The sequence below is a fragment of the Dendrobates tinctorius genome, unplaced genomic scaffold (genome assembly GCF_039654945.1).
Source record: "Dendrobates tinctorius isolate UK_male_01 unplaced genomic scaffold, ASM3965494v1 ptg000107l, whole genome shotgun sequence".
Lineage (NCBI taxonomy): Eukaryota > Metazoa > Chordata > Amphibia > Anura > Dendrobatidae > Dendrobates > Dendrobates tinctorius.
The window spans coordinates 24,436,387-24,457,287 of record NW_027361775.1 but is presented as its reverse complement, the minus strand read 5'-3'; the positions used below and the strand labels follow the sequence as shown (position 1 = coordinate 24,457,287).

The 20,901-nt window shown below is 45.5% G+C and overlaps 1 protein-coding gene across 4 annotated transcripts in view; it reads right to left on the bottom strand.

Moving 5' to 3' along the window:
• Window positions 1–20,901, bottom strand: part of LOC141100657 (cytochrome P450 2J2-like) — a 170,120-nt gene that overhangs the window by 33,502 nt on the left and 115,717 nt on the right. For 2 of the 4 annotated variants that reach the window (XM_073589274.1, XM_073589276.1), the window contains 2 exons: window positions 18,398–18,558; window positions 407–580 (listed from right to left, as the gene is read on the bottom strand). In XM_073589274.1, coding sequence (XP_073445375.1) covers window positions 407–580; window positions 18,398–18,558 — 335 coding nt within the window. The other 2 variants (XM_073589273.1, XM_073589275.1) reach the window with 2 other exon arrangements.

Here is a 20,901-nt window from a genome sequence, read left to right as displayed (position 1 = left end):
AATCAATAGCCTCCTTCACATGAATGTGTTTTGCCACAGAACGAGTGTCCATGTGGATCACATGCTTGTCCATGTGATCCACACGGTGACGAGTCCGTTTTTGGCTGGCACCACGGATGTCACATGGCATAAATCATGGTATGTGTTAAAGGGGGGGCCCACTGAGACTTTCGCCCAGGGCACTCAAAAACCTGGAGCCGGACCTGCATGGCCCTTACAGTGCCTCTTGGAAAAAAAATCAGATAGATGAAAGCTTAGCATCAAATTATATAGAAGTTCATATTGCATTCACGGTCTTATGCATTAAAAGACTGTTTATGATTAGAACAAAGGATTTTCGTGGATTGCCATCACCAAGTTTTCAGTGTGGCAATCGTTGTTTAAAGTGACAGTTTATTTTACAAACCTTTAAGATCTCTTCCAGGTAATAATCCACAACGTCTTGAGGCTCAGGTGAAGGGTTCTGTTGATGTTGCCTTATTTCTTGCAACATATATTGTTTCAAGAAGTGCATGTGTTTGTACATGGCCTGTTGAGGACCTGGGAGGTGATACATGAGCCATGGGAAAGCATCATAAAGCTGGACAGCAACAGAAAGAGACACATTTGTCAATTTAGATACATGAAAATATTTTATTTGCTAACATTTTATTTGTTGTTCTCCCCATGTAAGGTCCCTTAACTGTGCTATAAGTTTTAACTCTTCGCTCAGTAAATTACAGACAGTGTCAGGTCGGCGCCGTTATACTGATTAAAATGACACCTTGGTTGATGAAATCCATCTTGTGGTTGTTGTTTTATGTTTGATGCTCCTGTGCATGCGCCGCCAGCGCCATTTTGCTGGATGTAAATTTTTTTTAAGCCAACAATATTATATATTGTCAACAATATTATCAAAAATATAGGCAATATGTAAAATTGGGGGCAGGTCACTGACAGATCAGTGAACTATGAAAAGCCATACAGATAAATACCTAAGCACCACATGAATACCCCCTGACAGGCCGCCCTGGAGCACAAGAATCTCAACTGAAAATAAAGATTAAACAACAACCATAAGAAGGATTTCATCAACCAAGGAATCATTGTAATCAGCATAACGATGCCAACCTGACACTGTCTGTAGGTCTGAGCACAATCCTGCTGACAGGTTCTCTTTAAATTTTGTTTTGCTACTTTTTTTTTTGCTGTAAAAAAATGTCTCTGTGCTCTGAGAGCCACAACTTTTTTTTTAATCCTCATGATGAATTGATGATTTTCAGGTACAAATAGCTTAGTTACTCACTGATAACGGTGTTTCTCGGAACCCATGACAGCACCACGGAGAGAGGGGGTCTGCCCATCAAGGACAGGAACCTACAGATAAAAAGGCGGCACCTCTCCTCCACCCCCAGTTGGTTACAGAGCATCAGAGGGTCTCCCGGTTAGTTAACAACAAAAGTATATACATAACATTATAATATTGCATATTATGGAGAAGCACCGTGTCTAACGAAAAACACTCTACACACATTAAGCCATGCTCACCGCACACGTGAAAGGGGGGGGGAATAAGCGGGTGCTGTCATGGGTTCCGAGAAACACCGTTATCGGTGAGTAACTAAGCTATTCTCTCTCACCCATGACCGCACCATGGAGAGAATTTCAGAGATTGGTAGCTTAGGGAGGGACCACCGCCTGAAGGACTCTTCTCCCGAAGGTTAGGTCAGACGTAGAGGCTAGATCTAGTCGATAGTACCTGAAAAAGGTGGAAGGTGTTGACCAGGTGGCCGCCTTACAGATCTGTTCTATCGATACCTCTGATCTTTCTGCCCATGAGGTCGCCATCGCCCTTGTAGAGTGAGCTTTTAAACCCTCCGGGATGGTATTCCCACTGGATGAGTACGCCAGGGCAATCGCATCCCTTATCCACCTTGCTAAGGTACTCTTGGACGCTTTGAGTCCCTTCCAAGGCCCCTGGAAACACACAAAGAGAGACCCTTCCTTCCTATATTCCTTGGTGGTCTCTAAGTATTGAACTAGGCACCTCTTCAAATCTAGGATGTGAAATCTCTCCTCTCCCCTATTCCTAGGGTTTGGGCAGAAGGAAGGAAGGACTACCTCTTGGGACCTATGGAGATGTGTCGCCACCTTGGGTAGGTACGCCAGGTCAGGTTTCAATATGACTCTATCGTCTAGGATTTTAGTGAACGGAGCTATTGCTGACAAAGCCTGAATATCGCTCACTCTGCGAGCAGATGTTAGGGCCACTAGAAGTACCGTCCTTAATTATAGGATTTTTAGGGGTACCGACTGGATGGGTTCAAATGGGGCCCCGTTAGTGCAGATAACACTAGGTTTAGATCCCATGATGGTAATTTCTGGGTGATTATTGGTCTAGACCTGGCTGCGGCTCTCATGAACCGTGCTATCCAAGGGTTGCCTGCCACGTCTTGGTTATAAAGGGCACCTAGAGCCGCTATCTGTACCTTCAACGTACTGGTTGCCAACCCCTGTTCTAGCCCCTTTTGCAGAAACTCAAGAATTTTTTCAACCTGAACTCCATCCTGAACCCTTGCCCCGGACAGAAATTTCCTCCAAGTTCTCCCGTAGGCCCTGGTTGTTATTGGCTTCCTACTTTTTTGTACAGTGGAGATCAGGTTTTCTGAGAACCCCCTCCCCCTTAGCAGTGTACTTTCAAATTCCATGGTGTTAAATGGAGGTTCACTGCTCGAGGGTGTAACACGGGACCTTGGGACAGAAGGTCGGGGAGATTTGGTAGAACCCAGGGGTCGGTTATTGATAGTATCCTCAGCCAGAACAAGGTTCTTTTTGGCCAGAACGGGACTATTAGTATCATTTTTGCCCCGTCTTCTCTGACTTTCCTTATGACTGCCGGGATGAGAATGGGCGGCGGAAAGGCATACATTAGGCCCTGTGTCCACGGAAGCATAAATGCATCCAGGGTTCTGGGATTTCCCCTGGAGTTTAGGGAACAGAAAGCTTTTACTTTCTTGTTTCTGTAGTCGGCAAACAGATCCATGTCCGGGGTTCCCCACATTTTTACGATCTGTAGAAAAATGGACTGTTTTAGAACCCACTCCCCTTGATGTAGCTGGGTGCGACTCATAGAATCATAGGATCGTAGAGTTGGAAGGGACCTCCTGGGCCATCTGGTCCAACCCCCTGCTCAAAGCAGGATTCGCTAAGTCATCCCAGTCAGATGTTTGTCCAGCCTCTGTTTGAAGACTTCCATTGAAGGAGAACTCACCACTTCTCGTGGCAGCTTGTTCCACTCATTGATCACTCTGTCAAAAAGTTTTTTCTAATATCTAATCTGTCTCCTCCCATTCAGTTTCATCCCATTGCTTCTAGTCTTTCCTTGTGCAAATGAGAATAAAGTTGATCCTTCTACAATGTGACAGCCCTTTAGATATTTGTAGACAGCTATTAAGTCTCCTCTCAGTCTTCTCTTTTGCAAACTAAACATTCCCAAATCCTGCAACCTTTCCTCATAAGACAGGGTTTGCAGACCGGTCACCATTCTGGTCGCTCTTTTCTGACTCAGGAAGTCTGCTCTCTGGTTTTCTGCTCCCCGTATGTGTAGTGCGGAGAGGGATAGTAGGTTTTCCTCGGCTAATGTGAATATTTCGGAGGATGTGTTCATTAGTGTTCGAGACCTGGTTCCCCCCTGATGGTTTATATAGGCCACCGTCACCCGATTGTCCGAAAATATCCGGACATGATGGCCCCGTAGTACCGGCAGGAAGTGTGTTAGGGCATAGACTACTGCTAATAGTTCTTTTTGGTTCGAGGAGGCTTCTAGTTCCTGAGCTCCCCATTCCCCCTGAGCCACTCTGTTGCTCATATGTGCTCCCCATCCCTTGGGACTGGCATCTGTGGTGATTACGTGTGTGATTTTTATCACCCAGGGAACCCCTTTGGATAGGTTGTCTCTGTTCCCCCACCAAGCTAGGGAACGAATAGTTTTGGAGTCTAGTGTGACGTGACCCTCCAAGTGACCTCCTAATGCCAACTGGTTGGCCAATACATCCCATTGGAGATCTCTCGTATGTATCTGTGCCCACTGGACCGCTGGCAGACAGGCGGAGAGGGACCCCAACAGGGACATTGCTTTCCTTAGTGTCATGGAAGGGTTCTGCATCGCTCTTGCTACCACCTGAGCAATCTTTTCTTTTTTGTGGTCTGGGAGGTAACACTCCTGGGTGTTTGAGTCCAGTGTCAGGCCTAGGAACTCCTGAACTTGTTTGGGCTCCAGCCTTGATTTTTTTTGGTTTAGAAGCCAGCCCAGGTTTTGTAGAGTGTCCATCACTCTGTCTCTCTGTTCCCGGCATCTTTGGGCCGAGTTGCTCGCAATTAAAAAGTCGTCCAGATATGGGACTATTAGAATATCTTGTTCTCTCAGGTGCGCCATCATCTCTGCCACTAGCTTTGTGAAAACTCGCGGGGCTACAGAAATTCCAAATGGCAGGGCCCTGTACTGAAACTCTCTTACTTCGCCTCCTATGGAGACCGCCAGTCTGAGGTATTTCCGAGAGTCTTTGTGGATGGGGACGTGATAATATGCATCGCTGAGGTCTAATACTATCATACAGCAATGTGGAGAGAGAATTTTGATGGTCGACTTGATCGACTCCATTTTGAATTTTTCGTTTTTGACGTAGTCGTTCAGTCTCTTTAGATTTATTATTGTCCAGAAGGTACCGTCCGGTTTGGTTACTAGAAAGAGAGGCGAGTAGAATCCTCTGCCTCTCTCCCGTGGGGGAACCTCCTGGAGGACTCTCTTGTTCAATAGACTTAAGACCTCTTTTTCGAGGGCTTTTTGTTCCGTTATCGATGATCTTAGTGGGATTACCACGTATTTTTGAGGGGGGAGAGAGAGAAAGTCTATCCTTAGCCCTGATCAGATTTAATAACCAGGGGTTGTTCGATATTCTCCTCCATGCTGGTAAAAAAAAAAAACTTAGTCTACCTCCCACCCTGGGCAAACAGTCACTTGGGGTTTTTTTTTTTATCTTGGGACGGGTTACCGATGAAGAACCCCCTGTCCCTTCTCCTGTCGTCCCATTTTTGCTCTCTCGGGGGTCTCCTCTGAAAAAGCTTTTTGTTTCGAAAGGATCTTTTAAAGCCTGTAGGACCCAGGTTTGGGAATCCTTTATTTTTATCCCCTGCCTTTTGGAGGATGTCATCCAACGTTTCTCCGAATAGGAATTTCCCTTCACAAGGGATGGCGCATAACTTCATCTTAGTCTGTAAGTCCCCTGGCCAGCATTTAAGCCACAGCGTTCTACGGGCTGCGTTTGACAGGGCTGCTGCTTTGGAAGACAACCTTACTGAGTCAGCTGATGTGTCGGCTAAGAAAGCCGCCGCTCCTCTTATGACTGGAATGGATTCCAGGATTTTCTCCGTGGGTGTAGCTTCCCTTATTTGCCTCTGTAATCGGTCCACCCATACCATGAGGGCTCTGGAGGTACAAGTTGCCGCTATTGCTAGCCTAAGGTTTCCTCCTGCTGATTCCCAAGTGCCTTTGAGGAAGGTGTCAGCTTTTTTGTCTAATGGGTCCTTTAGAGTACCCATATCCTCAAAGGGGAGTGCAAATTTCTTTGAGGCCTTGGCAACCGCCACGTCTAGCTTGGGGGCTTTGTCCCAGGACGTGGATGCTTCCTCGTCAAATGGGTATTTTCTTTTAAGGGAGGGAACCGTGGAGTTCTTCCTATCTGGTCTCTCCCATTCTTTTTTTATCAGGCCCTGTACGTTCTCGCTTAATGGAAATACTCTGCATCTCTTCTGGCCCAGTCCCCCAAACATTATGTCCTGGACTGATCTATCGGGCCGAGGGTCTGCCACCCCCATGGTAGATCTTACTGCCTTTACTAGGATGTCTATCTCATCCAGGGGGAAACAATGATGACTCTCTGTCTCTTCATCCGAGGATGACGAGTCGTTGTCTGAAGTATGGGAGGTAACTTCCCCTGACGCTGAGGCCTCTGACTGGGATCCTACTACTGTGTCCCTTTTCCTCCCCCTCCCTTTTTGTTTTAGAGATGAAAGGGCGCTCTGAAACTCCGAACGGATTACCGCTCTTAGATCTGAGGCGTAATCCGGGGTTTTCTCACAGAGAACCTCCTGTATGCAGGAGTCGCAGAGTTTTTTATCCCAGGAAGCTGGTAGTGGGTTTTTACAGGTGGTGCATTCCCTGTTCTTTGTTTTTTCTTTCTTCTTTCCCTAATAAGGGAAAGAAGTCTATTACAATGGGGAACATTCACGTAGCTCATTTACCCCATATGCGCGGTTGCAGGTACCGGTTCGGGAGGTGGATTCAGATCCCTCACGGGTTGATCCAAGGAAGGTGACTTGCTCCTCGCAGTCGACTTGCTGTGCTGCGTGAAGTGGCTGCTGGACCGGCCCTCGCGTCCGTCCTTTTCTTTTTGTCGGAGATGGTGGTGTTGCCTGTGCTGCTGCTGCTTGGGCTGCTGTATTGGCTGCTCCTCGTGCTGGTTGCTGTCCTCCATGCTCACAGGACGCTTCCAGTGTGGAGCAGCTCCAGCATCTCTCTTTTGAATTTCCCGGCCGTGACGTCACCTCCTCCTCCCAGCCTGCACCGCTTTGCCCCGGGGAGCGCGCAGTGCGCGTGCGCCAACCGCGGGGACCCGGAAGTTGTTGCTTCATTTCCGGGGCAGCACCATCTTGGTACACCTTAGTACCACGGCGCTGCCCGCGCATGTACCGGCGTCCCCCAGCCCCATTCTCCTATCCGGAGCGGCGGCTCGGTCCTCTCCCTCCCGCTCACCCTGTACAGCCCCTCGGCTACAGCGGTGGCGGCTTCAGGTACCGACCCCACCGCGACAGGGGCCTCCCCACTGTCCTACCTGTGAACGGAACGGCCCTGGACTCCTCTTCTATCCGGTAAGCTGCTGCCGCTGCTGGTTCCACGGGTCACCCATCAAGGACAGGAACCCAACTGGGGGCGGAGGAGATGTGCCGCCTTTTTATCTGTAGGTTCCTGTCCTTGATGGGCGGACCCCCTCTCTCCGTGGTGCTGTCATGGGTGAGAGAGAACAATTTTATTATTACTGTTCTGTCTCCAACACTTAATTCATAATCCCTGATTATCTGATTGTTAATGTTTACAGTGTTTTCTGGCTCCATCTAGTGACCAGAGTCATAACCGCAGTGTTATTGTGTGTTTTACTTTCACTTTGCTATTTCCTTCCGTTTGCAGTGTATTCTGGAAAGGCTGCAATGCATCCTGGAAGCCTTTTGCAAAGGATTATGGTTAGTTCAGCCCCCATTTTCCCTCCAGTCCACCATTTTCCTTCTGCCTGCATTCAGGAGGCATCTCATTTCTCTTCTCCACTTGTGACAGCATTGCTGGTATGTATTTATGTTTCCTGTATCCAGTTCCTGTCTCATATTAGCCTGCTTAGTTAATTCTCCCCTGGTAAGCTATTAGTGCAGATGATGCATTATGTATATATGAATCCCTGATGAACCCAGTATTGAATGTATGCATATATGTTTTTGCCTGTAGTTTCACCGCGCGAATATACTATCAAGTTCAATAAAGCACAGATCCAACCTACAGGCGCCTTATTGGACCCCAGTATAGCGGTTTAGCTGCCTGTATAAGCTACATGAATTCTGCTTCATTTAGTGAGAACAGAACAATTACTTTATTTTGGGGAGGTGGGATGAGCAGAAACGAATGGCAATTCTCACATTCTTGTTTTTTTATGCTGAATGCTTAGGTAAAAAAAAGTAATAATTTTGGTGTTCAGTTTGGAATGTCAAGTGATCCAAAAATAATTTTGTAATTTATTTTTTTTTCTTTTTGGTAATGATGACCATATTTGAATAAATATTGTGATATTTTATTAGTCTAGATATTATCTAGATTGTTATGGATTCGGCAATATTTTTGGAAAAAGGAAATGTTTCGGGTGATTGGAACTTAAAAATATTTTAAAAATAATCTCTTTTCTGCTCTTTTTATTGGTTCTCTTAGGGGATTTAAACCTGTGATCCCTTAAAGAGGGACATTTTTAAATGAAATAAATAGTAAGGCAGAGAGCAAGAGCTTGATTTCATTTGCTCAGCAGCTTGCTGTAGTTTCAATAAAATCAGTATTTTATCAGCAGAAGATTATAACAGCAGGACTAGGTGTCAGGTATAAACCAGACAAGCTAATTTGTGTAGCCCCTCTCCCACCACTGACAATGCACAGTGTACACAGGAAGCTGCCAGTCAGGGGTGTGAGCAGGGTTATACAGAGCTCAGTATTCTGACCACTGCTACATCTATAGCAGGGAAAATAGATATTCTATCAACTGCATCAAGCAGCCCAGTAAGTGATACATTGCTGGAATCAGAATCTGTGCCCCAACATCATGTTGCTCTCAGATTCCATTGCAAAAACCTGCTGACAGATTCCCTTTAATTGGTGGTATAATATATTGCAATGATCTATAGTCAGGGCCGCCATAAGGGCATTACTGCCCTGACTGGTGTATGGGGCGTGATGAGCAGAGGGGTCTCGCATCAGGCCCCGTCTCACCTGCTCACCGGTCCCTAGCAGGAGTCTGCTGATGCAGAAACTGACCCTGCGTCCCAGACACAGGTTCAGTTAAACTCTATTGCCGTGCGGGCCCGCACTTCAATAGTTAAAAGCTGCCGGCCAATCGGAGGCTGGCAGCTGACATCAGCACTCACGTCGCCAGTGTGTGACGTCATTGTCATTCGCCGGTGAGTACGTGCTTGAAATGTCTGGAGGCAGCATCGCCACAGGAACGCGGCCAGGTAAGAAAGTTTTTTTTTATTTTTATTGAAAACGGCAAGCCATCTCCATCTTGCCTGGGACAGAATAGAGTCATGGGGCAGGATGGGAGACACGGGGGCAGGATGGGAGGCATGGGGGCAGGATGGGAGGCATGGGGGCAGGATGCAGTGCTGCCACTAGGAATTTTAGGGCCCCATACTAGCAAAATATTCAGGGCCCTCTTGAGAATCCACCCAGGCTCCACCCCAGCCCCCACCCCCCAAACTGTCCAAAGTCCCACTGCTTTCTCTTGGAAAAATTCCACTTCTCACCAATCACACATTAAGGTTGGGGTCACACTAGCGATGAATGCGGACGAGTGCTATGCGATAAAACAGCATAGCACTCAGACCAGTATTCATCTATGGGGCAGCTCCCATCATCGCTTTTTTTCTCGGCCGTTTTCAACGAGCGAGTGAAATCGCAGCATGCTGTGATTGTCACCGACACTCGGCCGAGTCTCGGCTCACTCACACCCATATAAAACTATATGATGACCTCGGCAATGGAGGAAATGGGAAATTAATTTATCTGCCTCCTCCGCAATTGTGCTTCGATCCGCTATGTGCGAGAGGCTCGTTGCACAGACTCATGACAATCAGCTCCTGCTTGCAGCAGAGCAGGAGCTGAAGGTCATTAGCATATCACATCCGATGCTCTAGCATCGGATGCCATACGGTAGTCTGACCCTGACCTAACAGTTCCCATTACCAGATCACAAAACTCTTGCTGGCTGCGTTCCTGTGGCGATGCTGCCTCCAGGCATTTCAAGCGCGTACTCACCGGCGAATGACAATGACATCATACACCGGCGATGTGCGCTCTGATGTCAGCTGCCAGCCTCCGATTGGCTGGCAGCTTTTAACTATTGCTGTGCGTGTCCGCATGGCAATTGAGTTTAACTGAACCTGCGTCTGGGACAGAGTGGAGACACGGGGCAGAATGGAGACACGGGGGTAGGATGGGAGACACATGGTGCAGAATAGAGACACAGGGGCAGAGTGGAGACATGGAGCAGGTTGGAAACACATGATGCAGGATGGAGACATGGGGGTAGAATGGAGACACGGGGCAGGATTAGAGGCCCGGGGGCAGGATGAGAGACATGGGGGCAGGATGGCAACAGATGGAGCAGGATGGGACATCACATGGGGCAGAATGGATACACATGAGGGCAGGATGGGAGAACATATGGCTGGAGCCAGGAATGAGACACACGGGGACCAGGATGGAGGATATTATTACAATAGAGGCTAATTAAGGAATATTATTACTGAAGTGATGTATTTATTTTATTTTTTGAGAATATTGTTTAAATGGGGGAGGTGGTCCTGTTACTGTGCAGAGCGACACTATTTCGCCTTTTTTTCATCTGGTGTAGTTTAGAAGTTGTTAAAAAATTAATTAATTTGTTCTGCAAGCTGTGCTCTAGATAACAGTGTTATTTCCTGCAGAGACAAGCCCTGGATGGAAGAAGTGATGACGGTCTATGCTGGAACGAAGCTGAAGGACTTCACATACAGACGTCACTGGTGAGTCAGTGTGTTACCTCTACACTGACACTGTATACTATATACAGCGGTCATGTGTACAATGTCACCAGTGATCACTGTATGACCTTTACACTGACACTATATACAGAGCTCCTGTGTATAATTTCATTGATCACTGTATAACTTGTAAAATATATACAGAGCTCCTGTGTATAATGTCACTGGTGATCACTGTATTACCTTTACACAGAAACTGAATATTAAGTACAGATCTCCTGTGTATAATGGCACTTATGATGATATTAGTGCTGTGTTTTTTTTTATTAATGATCAGTATTGTAGTATTCAGTCACTATGTGGTGGTAATATGTTGTCCGGCCATGGTGTGGCATTATTTGTTCCTTGTATGGTCTATTATTTGGTCACTATGTGGTGGTAATATGTGGTCTGGTCATGGTGGGGTGGTATTTGTTCTTTGTATGTATTATTGGTCACCATGTGGTGGTAATATGTTGTCTGGTCATGGTGTGGTAGTATTTGTTCTTTGTATGTGGTATTATTGGTCACCATATGGTGGTAATATGTGATCTGGACATGGTGCGGTGGTATTTGTCCCTTGAAGTTGTATGTGATATTATTCAGTCACTGTGGTGGTAATAAGAGGTCTGGACATGGTGTGGCATTATTTTTTCCTTGCATGAGGTATTATAGGTCACTATGTGGTGGTAATATGGTGTCTGGTCATGGTGTGGTGGTATTTGTCCCTTTTATGTGATATTATTGTTCATTTTAAAAATTGAAAAATAAATAAAAGTATACCTAAATTGTATTGGATATATGTGTGACCTGGTGATGGGAACTGTTAATGTGTGATTGGTGAGAAGTGGAGTTTTTCTACGAAAGAGCGGTGGACTGTAGACAGTTTGAGGGGTGGAGGCGGGGCTGGGGTGAAGCCTGGGCGGAGTCTCAAGGGAGCTTCGAATATTTTGCCAGTATGGGGTCCTGAAATTCCTATTGGGAGTCCTGACTATAGTATAGCAATCTATATATAAAGCTGAGTGTATGTGTGTGTGTATGCGTACGCATGTATCGACGGTTATGTCATCACCATGGGGTGATGATGATGTCATAATAGGTTGCCATGATGATGATGATGTCAGAATGGTTGCCATGGCGAAAATGATGTCATAATGGGTATATGGGCACGGAATTATGGGATGGAGGATGTTTGATGGGTATATGGGCACGGTACTATGGGATGGCAGATATGTATGATGGGTATATGGGCATGAGACTATGGAATGGCGGATATGTATGATGGGTATATGGGCACGGGACTATGGGATGGAGGATGTGTTATGGGTATATGGGCACAGGACTAGGGGATGGAGGTTGTGTGATGGGTATATGGGCACGGGACTATGGGATGGACGATATGTATGATTGAGAATATGGGCACAGGACTACGGGATGGAGGATATGTATGATGGGTATATGTGCAAGGGACTATGGGTTGGCGGATATGTATGATGGGTATATGGGCACGGGACTATGGGATGGAGGATATGCATGATGGGTATATGGGCACTGGACTATGGGATGGAGGATAATCATTATAATTTGTTATAACTAACCACAGTTAGTTACTATGCCCGGGCAATGCCGGGCTCTTCAGCTAGTATATTATAAAATTGACTGCAGGCTGGGCATTATTGGAGGACAACAATGAGAAACATATGGCCTGTCAGTAGAACCGAAGCAGCCATAACCATCGGCACCCAACGCAGTGGAGCCATAAGTCACAGAAGGGCTGGCCTCCTCCCATATCCAACCACTTAAATGCCATAATTTACCAATGTATTTAAAGGGTTAAACTGTTGGACCAAGGGATTAGAATAACTATAGCATGATACCTCGTCATAACATTTTGTTTAGCATTGACATGTGACAAATAGCATGACACGATGTGTTTGACCACTGATTGTGGCTTCATCTGAGGATGTCTACCGAATGCCTAATAGATTTTTCATATATTCCCTGTCTCTTTTTTTTAACATTTTTAAATATTTTTAACAATATTTTTACATTTTTCACTTGATTTTGAGAAACCATACGCTACAATCCTTCCTTATCAGGACTCATTTACACATTCGAGTCTCCTATATACAGTATACAGTATATTTCTGTCCATTTTTAGGGGTGTGGATAGTTTATGGTCTGTGAGAGACTGCTATAGGCCGGCGTCACACTAGAGAGGAATACGCTTGAGTGAGAGGCGTTAAAAATATGCATATATGAGGACTGGAGGTGGGGAACCCTGCTCTATGGGATAGCTCCCATCAGCTGTATTTTTGTCGCGTAATTTTTACGGGCCGAGCCAATCGCAGCATGCTGCGATTGTCAGAGTACTACGACCGTAGTATGCAATGCAAGTCTATGGGTGCGCAAAAAACATCGCATTACACACGGAACACATGTGTGACTTGCGAGAAATACGCAAGACCTCCTGGTGACAGGAAATGGGCCAATCCATCATCAGGAAGCCTAGACATGCAAATTAGCTCAAAAAGCGCTCCAGACATCCAGGAAGTACGCCTCCACGGAGTACAGCAGTATGTCTACCCACATTAATGTGGAGCTCTTAATTGTGTTGGTCCAGGAAAGGCCCGAACTTTGGGACCAACGGGATGCCCATTATTCCGACAGGGCCAGAAAAGAGGTGGCATGGAGGCGCATCTGTGTGCAGATGTTTCCAGACTTTGCCCAACGGCCACGTAAGGAGCAACAACAAATTTGTAAGTAATTGCCTTTTTTACCAATCATCTTAAAGGCCAGAAGTGAGCTTTTTGAAAAGTAACCCCTACAATCCTATACTGTGTATGTAGGTATCCCTGTTTGCTAACGAAAAATTTAGCTAAAACGCAGCCCCTACTAGGCCACATGACTATGTGAAATTTTAGGAATACTGCTTGGCACATTTCCCAAAGGTTAAAGTTCATTTTCCCTTCACATTGCAGTTGAGGATGTGATGAGACGCTGGCGCAGCATCCACGACCAGTACCGGCGGGAAAGACAGCAGATGGTCAGGAGTGGGGCAGCAGCACCGACCAAGCGGAAATACATATATTTTGACCGCTTGTCATTTTTGGCACCCATTATGGATCTCAGACCGTTAGCACAGACATCACACCACATGACACATATGCTGTTTAGGGTCAGAGATACATTTTTATTTTATTACATTTCCTAACAGAACTCAGTCCAACCTCACAGAGAGGGAGACAGGGTCGGATACTGAGCCCATTATAGACCCGGACGGGGGATGTGAAGAGGTGGCTGGCCCATGTTCTGACCCGAGCTTTTGCAACCCCCAAGCTCCACCACCACCAGGACCAACATCAGGTTCTGGACCTGGTTCAGAACCAGCAGAGCCACCAGCAACGTAGAGGACCCCGGCAACAGCAGCAGCCCTACTGGCCATCTTGAGGGGTCCCCCCAGCCTGCAGACGTAGGCCGCCATGGGAGACGGAGAAGAGACAACACAGTCTCTGATACCCGGAGGCATGTAAACACAGGTGTCCTCAATTACCTGTCCAGGGCTGCCCAGGGTGAGGGGGAAGAGGCATATTCCGAAGCCTGGCCCGGTACCTCCGTCGCCTACCCCGTGAGGTGAGGCTACGTGTGCGAGGATCCATTCAGATCCTAATTGATGCATGCACACATAACCAATGACCCATATGAGTTGTTTGAGTATCTTGAGAGGTGGCAGCTCTCAACCCGTATCTGTCTCCGCCTTGCCCGACAACCAGATGTGCATGCTCAATTAGGATCTGAAGTTCCGCCTACACGTGTGCCTACACCTCCACCCATTCACCCCCAAAACCAACCTTGGCAACAACAGGGCCAAATGGCAGCCTATAACCAACCTGCCCAATATGGCCACTTGTACAGACCCGGTGTTGGAGGCTGGCCCCAACCTGGGTTTGGACGACATGGTCATATTGGGGGGTATGATGGACGTGGCTACAATCAGCCACAGGATTTTAATCGCCAGTATCCTTATGGTCTATTTGGTGCGCAGCTACATGACCATGGCCACATATTCCCACAGGGCCAAGAACATCCACCTCAACAGGGTGATGGTCAAGCTGGGCACCCCAACAAAGAGATGAAGGCCTCCCGCCATCACCTCCGCCAAGCTACCAGCAGTTATAAAACCAAAAAGTTGTTTATGTTTTTGTGTTAGAAAATGATTCTTTCTAGTTACCTATTTGGGTGTACAAATAGTATAATGTGCAATACAGAAAAGCCTAAATGGCCAGGGTAATATCTGCCATATGAAAAAAATATGGTAAACAGTATTCTAAGTTATTTTTTGCATTTATAAAAAATTTGAAAATGCAACTTTGGGCCTCTTCTTTCATTATTTTAGGCATTCTAATAAGTAAGACAACTTTAGCCCATATAAACCGAACACACAAATCATAGTACAGAAAAAAATATATATATATATATATACACACATAAGAACATCACAACATAGATACAGCCTGATCTTGCCAGGTAGTAGAACCATGAGGTGAAACAAAATACTGGGTGAACACATCACGTACTTTGAGTCCAGAGAGAGGACGCCATAAAGGGAGCACATGTGGCCTAGGCCTATCCCCATTGTCCACCACACCTTCAGTCACATCAGATGAGGAGCAATCATGCAGTCTAGTGAAGTTATGGAGGACCACACAAGCTTTGATGACCTCATTGACATTGGCTTCACTTAGCTGAATGACAGTCTGGAGGACACGCCATTTGGCACAAAGAATGCTGAAGGCGCACTCCACCAGTCTTCGGGCACGTGAAAGGCGCAAATTAAAAATCCTGCGGCAGTGGTCAAGGTTTCTGCTCGGATATGGCCTCATTACATGCCTGGTCAATTGGAAGGCTTCATCCCCCACTAGGACATAAGGCACCGCTTCTTGATTTGAGCCTGGCAGCTGACGTGGTGGTGGTAGGTCCAACTGGTTATTGCGCAGCCGCCGACCCATAATGGAAGAATTGAAGACTCTAGAGTCTCCAGTTCTTCCATAAGCCCCAATGTCTACAATTATAAACCTGTAGTTACTGTCAACCAGAGCCAATAAAACTACAGAAAAATATTGTTTATAATTATAGAATTGGGACCCTGAGTTCGGCGGCTTACGCACACGGATGTGCTTCCCATCCAGGGCTCCAATACAAATGGGGAATTGGCAGTGCGACTCAAATCCCCTGGCAATCCTCAACCAGTCTCCCATCTTGGGCTCGGGCCTGACCAGTTGATTAAGTCTGGACAAGATTTCCAAACATGTAGCCCGAACGATGCCAGATATTGTTGATTGCCCAATCAAAAACTCCAGATGGAGTGCGGCATAAGAAAGGCCAGTTGTAAGGAACCTACAATTAAAAGTAGACAATATATACATTAATACATGCTAAAGGATGCACACATTACATATAGATCACCAGAACAGTGGGTAAGTAAGAAGATAGGCGAACAATACATATACACATGTACCACGGCTATGTAATGTGGAATAACACATAAAAGTCTTCTAACTTTTAGAGCATATATTTGGGAATAATTCATAATGTCACTCAGCTAAAAAGGTGTGACTGAGTAAGAGAATTATTTTGGAAAATAATCATCTACATACATTCTGTAGCTGAGGAATACATACCGTAACGTAAGGAGAAGCCGCTCCTCCGCAGAGATACATTTGCGCATCTGGGTGTCCTGGAAGGTTATCCCTGGGCGCACTGTGTCCAACAAAACATCAAAGGTAGAAACGGTCATCCGACAATAGAGGAAAAACTTGTCTGGATTTGTCCTCAGAGCTGCATAAAGCCTGTGAAAATGGTCTTTAGTGAGGCGTTGTCTCAAATGTGGATGCACCCACATTTGTCTCCGCCTCCCTGTATCCACAATCACTGGGTATGGCTGGCTGAAGTGTGTCTGACATGTTTGCTAATCACCACCAAGACACCAACACAAGAACAGCACCAAAATGGGCAGATTTAAGGCTGCCACCTGATGTTGAGGTTGGTGATGATGATTTAAATTATCTGCAGGCCTCAAAACCGTTAAATGTCCATTTTGCAAGGTTGCGAGAAAAAAACGCTATATGGATCACATACGGATTACATACGGAGGCTTACATGAGAAAAATACGCGGCCACACCCTGACAACGGATGATATGCGGATCACTATTTAGGGACCATTTATGCGTATTAAGGCCGTAGAAAATCAGCAATTGAGAAAATCATAAAACGTAACTTTTAATATAGTAAAATAAAAGCTACCACAAGTGCTAATAGGTCCCCTGAAGAGTCACTTACTGACGAAACGCGTCAGGGACATAATAGGGCTTCTATTTTGAGGGTCAGATATGGACTGCTCTTGTTAGGGCAGGAGTCATGGGGGTCAGGATTTGGTAGCTCTGATAGGGCTTGATTAGGGCGAATTCTCTTCCTCTTTTCCTGACCTAACATGACTCTGATGGGACATCTGACTGGGGACGTCTTCCATATGCATGTGGTGAGATCATTCCATTTTTCATAATTATGTTTGTGGATTTTTTATATGACGTCTCTTTAATATGCATGAAAGGGCAATTTCCTTGATAACCTGAACATGGTAGAGGTTTTTTCTTTTCTTTATAGAAAACTGTTTCAATGCATTACTTCTAACAAGGAAACTGTTCATTGGCAGATTTTGGTCTTACGCTTCAGTGCCTTGGACCAATTGTATTTTGTCCAGTCCTCTCAAACTCCGGGACTTGGAATAGTCACATAATGTATATATACGTTGTGTGGTCTGTTTTGAGACTTATACAGACACTCTCTGTTATAGTCTGTGACAATTAGATTTAATGTGTTTTATCTTCACTACATCTTGTGGTAGCTTTTATTTTACTATATTAAAAGTTATGTTTTATGATTTTCTCAATTGCTGATTTTCTATTATTCTTGAGATTCGTGATTCAATATTCCACGTATTGCTGTTCCTTTGGTATTAAGGCCGTACAAAACAGTCCGTATTTTTCTACGTTGTGTGTGACTCCAGCCATAGTCTGAGCCTTTTCACATGCCAGCTTGTTTTTGTGTAGTCAGTCAGCAAAGCAAAAACAAATACGGTACATGTCCAATATTAACTACTGTAAGCATATGGTTCAAATTCGTCCATTCAAGCATATGGATCCACACAAAAAAATGTGGACAGTACATGGATGCCATCAGAGTTGCATCTAAATTCTGTATGTTCTTCATTGACTAGGGCTAGGAGAAACTTTCTGCATTTTCTGCATGATATTGTGAAAAACACAGCAAAAATTATGCAATTTACTGAGATTTTTCTAACATTTTTGCACAGTCCACAAGTGCACAAAAATGTGCTAATTTTTCCTCTAAGTAACTCGGATAAGTCACTTAAAGTGTAAGGCCATGTGCACACGATGCAGATATCTAGCGGATCCGCAGTGGATTTTACCGCGCAGAAACGCTGCATATCTGCATTGTGATGTACAGTAGCATGTTAGTCAATTGAAAAAAAAACGCTGTGCAGACGCTGCGGATTTTTCCGCGCGGTTTTCTTGTGGTTGACAATATGCAGCATGTCACTTCTTTTGTGCGGTTTTCCACCTGCTCCATTCTCCAAATCCGCAGGGGAATCCGCACAAAAACCGCAATAAAACCGCAAGAAAAAAGGAAGAAATCCGCAGGAAAAATGCAGGTCATTTGACCTGCGGATTTCTTCAATTCTGGGCGGAAAAATCCGCAGGGCTAAAAAGTACGTCTGCACTTAGCCTAACTGTGCAGAATTCACTCCTCAAATCTGTCTCTCACTAAGAGATCAGATTACAGCTGCTGCCTATAGAAGTCTTTAGAGAAATTCTGGGCTGAAGCTCCAGGCGACTACAGCATGTAGAGCAGAAAATTGGTAAAAAATGTGGGACACAACAGCTTATTCTGAAAATTCATTTTTTTTTTTTTTTATTTTACAATTTTCCCATTAGTGTTCAGAGTTCCCATTCAGAAGTGTGACCTACTTACCTGACCCCAGTGAGTACCATAAAAATTACCAACCACATCAGAAGAATCGATAATATGATGGAAGAATTTATCTTTCAGTGAGTAGGTATGGCCAAAGTTCACAGCAGTCATCACATTACTAACAGCATTCATAATACAGCTGTTAGGGTCAGTGGCACTTCCTGAAATATTAATTTAAAAAAGTTAAATGATATAAAATTGCATAAACGAAAACAAAGTAACAAGAAAAAAATATATATTAATAAAAAGTATGCAATTTCATGCTCAGATTTTGGCTCATAGAATGATTATTATGGGCATAATTTAAGTGATATGTACAAGAAGTCACGGGTGGGCACTACATTATACCAGCTTCTAAAGGGATCCTGTTATCCGTTTTGGCTGATATAAGTTATGGCCATCACCTTTCGGGGCCAATATACAGCATTCTATAATGCTGCATATCTGCCTCTAACCCGACCGTAAGAGAAGAAAAAAAAACTTTTATTATACTTACCTGCGGGGCGGTCCGGTCCGATGGGTGTCGCTGGTCCTGGTCCGGTGCCTCCTATCTTCATACAATCGCCGTCCTCCTTCTTGCTTTGTGTGGATGATGTGTCCCTGCATCATCCACACAGTCTCCTCGGCACCACGCTGCTGTGCAGGCGTACTTCACTGCCCTTGCTGAGGGCAGAGCAAAGTACTGCAGTGCGCAGGCATCGGGGCTCTTTGACCTTTCCCGGCACCTGCACCTCAATAGGGCAGAAAGTACATCTGCGCATGAGCGTGACATGAAGCAAGTAGGAGGAAGGCGATCGTATGGAGATGGGAGGCGCTGGTGCAGGACCAGCGACACCCATCGGGCCGGACCACCCCGCAGGTGAGTATAAAAAAAAGTTAATCACCTGCTGCTCATCACCTGCCCAATACAATCCCAACAGTGAAACATGGTGGTGGCAGCATCATGCTATGGGGATGTTTTTCAGCTGCAGGGACAGGACGACTGATTGTAGGAAACATGAATGCGGCCAAGCACAGAGATATTCTGGATGAAGACATCTTCCAGAGTGCTCTGGACCTCAGACTTGGCTGAAGGTTCACCTTCCAACAAGACAATGATCCTAAGCACACAGCTAAAATAACAAAAGAGTGGCTTCAGAATAACTCTGTGACCATTCTTGACTGGCCCAGCCAGTGCCCTGACCAAAACCCAATTGAGCATCTCTGGAGAGACCTGAACAATGGCTGTCCACCAACATTCTCCATCCAACCTGGCAGAACTGGAGAGGATCTGCAAGGAAGAATGGCAGAGAATCCCAGAATCCAGGTGAGAAAAACTTGTTGCATCATTCCCAAGACAACTCATGGCTGTACTAGCTCAAAAGGGTGCTTCTACTCAATACTGAGCAAAGGGTCTGAATACTTATGACCATGTGATATTTCAGTTTATCTTTTTAATAAATTTGCAAAAATTTCTGTGTCCAGAGGCGCTACCAGGAGACAGGCCAGTACACCAGGAGACATGGAGGGGGCCGTAGGAGGGCAACAACCCAGCAGCAGGACTGCTACCTCAGCCTTTTTGCAAGAAGGAAACAGGAGGAGCACTGCCAGAGCCCTGCAAAATGAACTCCAGCAGGCCACAAATGTGCATGTATCTGCACAAACAGAAACCGACTCCATGAGGATGGTCTGAGTGCCCGACATCCACAGATGGGGGTTGTGCTCACAGCCCAACACCGTGCAGGATGCTTGGCATTTGCCACAGAACACCAGGATTGACAAATTCGCCACTGGCGCCCTGTGCTCTTTACAGATGAAAGCAGGTTCACACTGATCACATGTGACAGACGTGACAGTCTGGAGGCAACATGGAGAGCGATCTGCTGCCTGCAACATCCTTCAGCATGACTGGTTTGGCAGTGGTCAGTAATGGTGTGGGGTGGCATTTCTTTGGAGGGCCACACTATTATTAGTGTTATATTGAGTGCTGTTTATCTACGGAAGGGATATTTTGGGGGGATTTACCCTATAGTCTGTCTTTTTGCAGCATAAAGCATTTTTTTTCTACAAGATAAGTCTATTTCGCTGCATCTTCAGTATTTTTTATTTCAAAATAAATCTATGATATGACAATATATTTGAATTCGAGATAAGTTTACAGCACATTAGCACTTTCATGTCCCCAAATGAGATAATTTATGTCTTCCCACTAGGGGCTTTTTTTCGGGTGTTTTATGTATGTGTGTGTTTTTTGTGTAGCTCACCTTTTTTGTGTGTAGGGTGATCTAGGGCTTTTTAGAGCTCCCGACGTTGAGAGAGGGCGCCACATCGTCAACAAGTAAGGTGGCAACCTCCGCAGCCAGTTAGGGACTTTGTTAGGGCCCATTAGGGTGAGATTAGTTTCCCCTATTTAACTTATCTAGACATTTGTACTGGATACTTGGTTGGTCCTAGCTCTCTTGCACTTTGGATAATCTATTAGGATGTTTTAATTATTCAGTTAAAAGATATTTTTTAGGGTTTTT